Here is an 8801-nt window from a genome sequence, read left to right as displayed (position 1 = left end):
TAATTGAATGATATAAAGTAAAATATGTAACAAATCATCAAGGGGGATCACCTAATATTAACGTATGACAAGTTATTAGAAAAATACAATTTTTGATAAGAATGCAAAATAATACAAAATATGGATGGTGGGGCTTTTTTTCACCGCACTAACAGGCTAACAAAAATGGCGCAACAAAAGCAACATTTTTGATTGGTTTGAAAATCCGTAAGTACCCGACAGGTTAATTAAAACCAGATTTCTCAAAGCGGCATAATTGAATTATTTCGTGACATTGGACCAAGACAATAACAGAAACAAACTTGATCAGATTAACCCCAGTAAAAGGTTTACGAAGTCTGAAAATACAGTCAATAAAAAGAAGACTTTATTTGTTTTGGCGTGCTTGTCATGGCCATTTAATAATAAATTAGATATAACACAATATATGCGCCGATCATTATGATTATATGGCAGCATAGGTAAATGAATATAGATGATGAGCAAGAGAAATACAACCTTGATCCAAGGAGTCTGGAAAAAACAGTACCCCCCGGAGACAGCATTCTTTGCAAAATTATGCTTAACAAAGTCAATAGCCACACGCAACTGGAACATTGAAGGTCCGCAAAGCACATCAACAAGCTGGTGGATCCTATTCAAGATTCGATCCATGCCATGACGCTGAAACGAGAAATTAAAAGAAAACGAAAAAACAACCGGAAAAAAACAGTTTTAATGAAAATTGATTAGAAGAATGGCAGAGGTGCTAAAGGGGGATAAAATATAAAATTAAGGGGAGGGAGGGTGGGTTTTAAAAAATCTTTGCGTCTGCTTCGTTCAATTTACAGATTCAAAAGGAATATTCTAGAAGACATGCGCATACAAGAAATATCAAGAATTTTTTAAGCACCGAGTCCGATGATTTATGACGTTCAATGTTAAGAAACTAAGAGTTATCTATCTTTGCATGTAAAACATTAAGCTGCACGAAATAACCAGGTTTATCCATATTGGATAAACCCCATTATTTCGTGACATTGGACCAAGACAATAACAGAAACAAACTTGATCAGATTAACCCCAGTAAAAGGTTTACGAAGTCTGAAAATACAGTCAATAAAAAGAAGACTTTATTTGTTTTGGCGTGCTTGTCATGGCCATTTAATAATAAATTAGATATAACACAATGTATGCGCCGATCATTATGATTATATGGCAGCATAGGTAAATGAATATAGATGATGAGCAAGAGAAATACCACCTTGATCCAAGGAGTCTGGAAAAAACAGTACCCCCCGGAGACAGCATTCTTTGCAAAATTATGCCAAATGGGTCAAGGGACAAAGTCACGTGACCCATCCGCCACAAACTAAAATTGGGGCGGCAATTTTGCGGCCCAAAGTAACAACAGCACAAACCGTGCACAAATTAGGTACAAATCGTACCAAAATATATGTATTAAGCCAAATGGGTCAAGGGACATAGTCGCATGACCCATCCGTCTCAAACTAAAATTGGCACCCAGATCAACAATAAAAGCACAAATCGTGCACAAATTAGGTACAAATCGCACCAAATAACCAAATTGGTAAGTGAAAGGCACAAATTGCGCCTTAAGATTGAAATTTGAAAATTAATGCAAATTGCATTAAAAATGATAAATGTGCAACTCGCACACAATGGGGCTCATGACAAGCATCGCAGAAATGTTCACAAAACAAAATTACACAATTGATATCATTTCTCAAAGTATAAATAAAATTGTTTCCCAAATCTGAAAAACTCCAGTATCTCCCTTGCAATGCGTCCTAATATGTGGATAACTGATTGATGCACCACGACCCTTAAACTTACTTACCACAAATGTAGCACATGCACTATTAATCCTATGTCTACACTTCTGTCATTCTAAATTTGCAAGGCAATTTCTCAATTATTTTGAGGCAAAATATGTGACCATATATGTAATAAAAGTTTGTGGGAATACTAAGTAAATGTCAAAGCAATATTTGAATTGCAAAGTTGTGTCATAATATAAAACATATATATAAACAGAAGGTAAATTTACAACAATGGTCTTATGTAAGATTTGCAGGCTGCTGACTGTAGGGTTTTATCAATTTATCGATACGTATCAATATACAAGAAACATATCGTATCGAAAATTTACTTCCAATACGTATCGGACAGGCATTTTTTCTTCTAATTCTGTTAAAAAGATTGGAACTTCAATCACCAAAGATCAGATTTCACTAATTAAATCTGTTAAATAATCATTCAATTTTTTAAGGCAATAACACAATTTTTAGAATTATTACTAAAACATAGACAATTTTAATTTAAAATGTTGATTTTTACAGTCATTAAAAGTTTTGATTTGATAGTCATTAAAAGTTTTAATTTGAGGTGTAAGTTGTAATGACAATGAAACACTTAATTTTTATGAAATTCATACGTTAAATGATTTATAAGCCTTTTATGATTGACTTGTAATAGAATCCAATATATCGCATATATCTTTAGAAAAAAAATTATTGTATCGTATCGTATCTAATTTTTTTTCAATTTTGCTCAATACACAGCCCTGGCGCCCAACTGCCACCTTCCGATCTGCGTAATATTTTCCTCTGTAAACACTTTTGTATACAAGTGGGTTGCAACCCCAATGTGAAAAATCAGTACGTCTTAACTTCAGTTGACTGAATATTCAAAAACTGCAAAGCTTTGTTTAAAGTTTATACAATGTATAACGACCATATTTTGTACCTAAGAAATAAATAGTCCAATATTTTAAATCATAGTAGCAAAATATTTTGATTGATTAATTTTTATTGTTCTACGCCTAGTCGGCAATATTTTAGTCATAATTTGAAGATGTTGTCAAACAAAAATGTTCCAACAAGGAATTTACATGTTGATTACTAACCAATTAATCGCACCTTGATTTTAATATTAAAGTCTATGGACAGCGCATATGTGTTTGAAAGATATTTTAAGAAGTAATCTGAATTTCAAACTAATCCGAGTATTATCTCTTGATGAAAATATGCGTTTGTTTGTTTATTAAAATATGATATAAAGTGAATAATACCGAAGAAATTTAGATAAATAATTTTTTTTTTTTTAATCAAGGCCAGGTAACTCTTAGAAACTTTCAATGTGCAAAATGACCGTCTCTGTACATGTTATTAGTCTAGCGAATTTTGGTTCATTTCACTTTTATCTTTATCTAAAATTGTCGAAAATCCCTTCATTATACATTGAATACCTTAAGATGGACGGAAACTGATATTGGGATAAGGGTTTTGAGTTTAAATGTGAAAATTAGGAAATTAAACGAGACTTACCTTGGTAAAGGCGAAGTTTGATTCCAATTATTGGAGTAAATAAAAGGCACTGTAGAGATAAGGTGAATAGTACTGCGCAGCCGCCAAGTCATTGCTTCAAAGCTAAAATTTTTTGGGTTGATAGATTTGCAACAAAACATCAAACCCAAATTCATTTCACTAATAATTTCAAACAATACATTCACCACCTGCAGGGTGGGAGGGAGGCACCTTATCTCTACAGTGCCTTTTATTTACTCCAATAATTGGAATCAAACTTCGCCTTTACCAAGGTAAGTCTCGTTTAATTTCCTAATTATTTTTCGTAAACGTCACTTCCGAGATAATGTGAATCTTTAAAGCACAACACAAAAAATTTTTCAAACTGAAATCAAATTCTTTATTTTAATTTCAAAACAGCATTTGCATACTTATCATCATTCAGCACAGGTTTGTCATAAAACTTTCTGAAGGTTTCGACATTAGACCAACCTACTTTGGACAAAATATCATCAACAGGAACAAAGTTCTCTTTTGCTTTAGATGCTGATGCAGATCTAACACTATGAGCCTTAAAAATAGTAGTATCAACCCCTGCAGAACACATCACTGTTCTTATCCAACGGGCAACAGTATCTCTTGATACTTCCTTGTGTGGTTGTACATAACTGATAAAAAGTGAATCACACTTATTTCTAATTCTTGCAGTCCTTGATAAGTATTCACATAAAACAATATATACACAAAGCCTTCTATCTGGAGGATATGATTTCAAAACCATGTCAGACATACTACTGTTAGGTCTACATGTTTTCAATAAATCACTAAAAGTAAAAACAAAGCTATTTCTTCTTCTCGTCATGTTACTAAGTTTCATGCATGAAATAGTTTGTACTCGACTTGCACAAATTAAACTAATTAACATAACTAACTTCAGTGTCAAATCTTTCAAACTTAAGTATTTTACAGGTGACAATTTTCTCAAATACTTGATAACAATAGATGCATCCCAAGTATGTACATATCGAGATTTTGATGGTCTCAAATTAAAAACACCCTTCATAAATCGGATAACAAGTGGATGACATCCAACAGTAAACCCATCAAAAATCAGTCCAACAGAAGATAAAGCCCCTCGGGCAGTATTAATAGCACTATACCCTAAACCTAGGCGAAAAAGATGTGCTAAAAATTCAATAACAGTTTCTATAGTTGTACAAAATGGATCAATCGATTTTTCACTACAGTACTGAAACCATCTCGTATAAAATGTTTTATATTGTTTCTTGGTTCCCGACTTCCATGATGCCAAAAGGATCGAGGCTGCTTGATGAGAAATTCCTCGTTTTTGGTACTGCAACCGGACAATCGACATGCCATCAGCACCAACGAGTCTTTCAGAGGATGCTGCACATCTGTGCCTGGAAGTGTCAACAGATTGTCCATCACAGGTAAAATCACCGGATGATCCACCAGTTTTTCTAACACACGATTGAACCATGGCTGTGTTGGCCACACTGGAGCCACCAGTACACACTCTGCTTGGTCCTGACAAATCTTCCTCACCACACGTCCAATGAGGCTGAAAGGAGGGTTAAGATAACCATAAATGTTTGCCCAAGAAAAACTAAATGCATTAACATAACGGGCATCGGGATCTGGATGCCAAGAACAATATACATCAATTTGCTTATTCAACTTTGTAGCAAACAAATCAATTTCAGGTTGTCCCCATCTTAAAACAATTTTATGGAACACAGATTTGCTCAACATCCATTCTATTTGATCATCAAATTTTTTTTCGCGACATCATATCTGCTATCAAATTATCTTTGCCAGGTATGTGCCATGCACTTAACCACAGATCCCTATTCATACTCCATAGCCAAATTTCTTTTGCAAGTTTATCACATTTTTTAGAACTAATACCACCCATGTTATTGATGTAGGAAATAGCTGTGGTATTGTCCATAAATAATTTGACATTTTTATTTGTTACATCAGAACAAAAGCACTTTAACCCAAAAAAGCAGGCTAATAATTCTAAGTAATTGATATGATTTTCAGATTCATCTGTTGTCCATCTACCCCCTGATTTCAATTCATTCATAACAGCACCCCATCCAAGATGAGAAGCATCAGAAGTTATTGTAAGATCATAGGGTTCATGCAAAATTCTTCTAACTGATGAAGAAATATTAGAAATCCACCAATCTAATTCTAATTTCATTTCTTTTGTTATAAACATGAAAGCATCATAGTCATGTTGTGATTGTACAAGTGCATCAGTTTTTGCTCTTTCCATATCACGATAAAACAGCTGACCAAATTCTACTGCTGAAAAACTAGCCACGACCAGTCCAATGACCTTTGCAACTTCTCTAATTTTTTCTCTTGATTTTGTTTGTAATTTTTTACATGCCTCTAAAATAGATTCCTTTCTTTCTTCAGTAAGATAAACTATCATCAATTCAGAATCAATAACATTTCCTAAGAAAATGATTTTTGTACTAGGTGTGAGAACAGACTTCTCATAATTGACTACAAACCCTAGACTCTCTACTAGGGCTAAAGTTTCAGAAACATGATCTAAACACTCTTTAATACAATTGCCAATCAGTAACGAGTCATCAATATACCCAATAATGACATGTCCTAGTCTTCTAAGTGTTGCAAAAACAGGCTTCAGTAGTTTTGTAAAGAGTCTAGGTGCACTAGCTAACCCTTGAGCGAGACAAGTATACTGATAAATCTTATTTTTCCATATGAATCTAAGAAAGTCAACACTAGCAAAATATGTTCCTCTGCCACACTGACACTATACAGTATTTTGTTATTCTTTCAGCTAAAGTCAACACTAGCAAAATAACAACCTTGGTCATTTTTAGACAATTCTTCTATTCATATCTAAGAGCACTCTCAAAAGTATCTCAAAAGGTTTTAAAATGGTGATACACAATTTTTCAGTTAAATTCTTTCAGGTTTTTTCAAAATGACTCTAAATTCACATACCTTTTCAACTACTTCTGGAGGCGACTCTGCAAGCCTCTTCGAAAACAGATGGAAATGAAATCATCACTAGGATCCACGACCCCTTGCAGCTCCTCGACAAAGCGTCAATTACATCCCCTCATAAAGCGAATAAAGATTTAATTTCCAATTTTGTTGCTGATTTTGGACACATGATGTCTTTTACAGTTTTAGGGACATCGTCGCCAAACAAATAGTCTGTATACTTTAAATTATGACTACAAAGGTGAGTATATTCACCCTTCATATCAGGTTTCATAAATTCTCTACGCAACATACACAACTGTCTGTTGGCATGCCCCAGCAATGCCAATGATTCCATAGCATTTCCCAAAAGGTCTAAAATCTCAGGATTGTCACACTTGCCGAGCAAATGAGTCAGTTTTGAGTGCACAAGCACCCTTGATCAACGAAGTCTGAACATTTTGCATCTTCTTATCGGAAGATTTTGTAGTTGGGCTCAAAAAATCCCAAACCATTTGGTTAGTTTTCACAGTCACTAATGCTGAACAGTTTTCAGGACGATTTGTCGTTTTTAGAAGCTCATTATATCGTTCTTCCTCGATTCCCTCTCGGAACCAATCTGTCACGAGATTAGCTAGTTCATCATCAATAGGTTTATCACAAGTCTCTTTAACTTTAAGTTTCTTACCGGCATTTACGTACTGTTGTCCGTATCATTCAGAATCTCGTCTAATGCGCGCTTCCTCGAAGCCGCTTCACCGGAAGTACCCGGTTCGTCCGGGGTATCGTCCTGACGATCTTCATATTCTTGGTAATCATAATCATACAGATTTTCTAGCTCTGTCATACGATCGTCTTGTTTCTTTTGATTCTCTTGAATCGCTTTTAATATGTTGAGAATCTCATTCTCGTTATTTGGCGCGGAACTATCATGTCCTCCGCCATGACCACGAGAACACGTGGAAGTGCCAGTCGAAGTCGACGAACTCGACGACGAACGTAAGTTAGACGGTGTCTTCTCCGAAGACGATGATTTGTTCGGTAACGGGATGTTTCGCGCCGATGCATGGTTCGCACCGCGATGTTTCGCGCCGATTCTGTTTCGCGATGAGATGGTTCGCCCCGCGATGTTTCGCTCCCAGAACATAAAATGTATGCTATTTATTTCGTTCGTTTTGCAAAAAAAAAAGGATTATATTATAATATCTGTAAATATTGATGTAAGTATCGAAATTTTGTAGAATATTAATGAACATTAAATTTGACAAGTTTGGCTTTCCAGAAAGTCTGAAATGTCATCTCTTTGGTATCAATAATGTCAAAGAAATAAAACAGAAGGGATTATTACACCTGAAGTTCCCAAATGACTTATATTCACCACACTATAACACATTTCCTCTTTTAAAAGTGTTCATATTATTTGAAACATTTTGCAACTCTAATTCTCTTTTACGTTTAAAGATGGTTATGTCCCTCCATATTAAGAAGAGGTCTGGAAAACAAAATTCTGTGCTAAAAATAGACCACGTGCTGCTATCAATGAACTACTTTCATGGTTCTTTACACTCTTTTTGAAGACAACGATACCTTGTTTTGAACTTGAAATTATCATTTAAAAGTGCAAAATTTAGGCATTTTCTCAACAAATGGTTGTAGAGAGAACATTAATGCACAGTTTGCGTATTTTTTTGGATTTTTTAAGGCTCTGCTGAATTCTGTAGCTGCGCAGTTCTAAGGAGCATATCAAAAGCATTTTTCTGCAAAAGTATAGATTATGTATGCACAACATGCATTCAGTTATGCATATTTATTGTATCTTTATCATAAATTCTTAAAATTTGATCAAAATATAATGTACTTTAGCCATTTGAAGAAATGTTTACATTTTGTTCTCGCTGCACTAAAGGTGGCCGTACATCCCCCTTAACATTTACGATCCGTTACCTGTGGCACCGCGTATTATTAAAAGTCATGATTTTGAGCATACAACACATATTTTTATCTAAGATTTAATAAATGATCTTAAATTATTGCAAAATAAATGAAATATTAAAAAAAAGAGGGGAGATGTTTCGCGCCGAAATCGGCGCGAATCATCCCGGCGCGAACCATCTTAGTACGAAACAGAATAGGAGTGAAACATCCCGGATTCATTTGTTCGGGGCTTTTTTCTTTCCCTTGACCGGTGCTTTATCATCGTCAGGGTTAGCATGGTTAGGAGCGTCCGCCATGACGCACGTGGTTTGAACTTTCAAAACCGATGAAAAAATATCTGACCACGTCAGACGAAATCGCCCCCGAATACTGATCTGACCACGTCAGAAACAAAATTGAACTCTGAAAAAGTTCTAAGAAGATATTGACCTCGTCAATATGTAAAAATATATCAAAATTGATCGAGCAAGTGAGACCACGTCTACTCGCTCCGGCTACTTGCAGTTCAATGACTTGGCGGCTGCGCAGTATTATTCACATTATCTCGGAAGTGACGTTTACGAA

The 8801-nt window shown here is 35.0% G+C and overlaps 1 protein-coding gene across 1 annotated transcript; it reads right to left on the bottom strand.

The window, feature by feature from the left end:
• Window positions 1-3310: 3310 nt before the first annotated feature.
• Window positions 3311-7149, bottom strand: LOC134261066 (uncharacterized). The gene is made up of 4 exons (XM_062743544.1): window positions 7005-7149; window positions 6815-6921; window positions 6321-6356; window positions 3311-4890 (listed from the first exon to the last, which is right to left on the bottom strand). The coding sequence occupies exons 1-4, from the start codon at window positions 7147-7149 to the stop codon at window positions 3709-3711; spliced, it is 1470 nt and encodes a 489-aa protein (XP_062599528.1). The 3' UTR covers window positions 3311-3708.
• Between the last annotated feature and the right edge of the window lie 1652 nt (window positions 7150-8801).

The sequence above is a fragment of the Saccostrea cucullata genome, unplaced genomic scaffold (assembly GCF_032062105.1).
Source record: "Saccostrea cucullata isolate Sc308-1 unplaced genomic scaffold, CSIRO_AGI_Scuc_v1 ctg12473, whole genome shotgun sequence".
Lineage (NCBI taxonomy): Eukaryota > Metazoa > Mollusca > Bivalvia > Ostreida > Ostreidae > Saccostrea > Saccostrea cuccullata.
Note: the sequence above shows the minus strand (reverse complement) of the source record. Positions and strands in the feature narration are given on the sequence as shown.

What these genes read in the sequence shown, in the direction of transcription:
- LOC134261066 (XM_062743544.1), bottom strand. Translation starts at nt 7,149, where the DNA reads ATGACAGAGCTAGAAAATCTGTATGATTATGATTACCAAGAATATGAA. An exon ending in TCTGAATGATACGGACAACA is followed by an intron (nt 6,922 to 7,004) that starts GTACGTAAATGC and finishes ATCTCGTGACAG; the next exon opens with ATTGGTTCCGAGAGGGAATC. An exon ending in CTCCAGAAGTAGTTGAAAAG is followed by an intron (nt 4,891 to 6,320) that starts GTATGTGAATTT and finishes CCCTCCTTTCAG; the next exon opens with CCTCATTGGACGTGTGGTGA.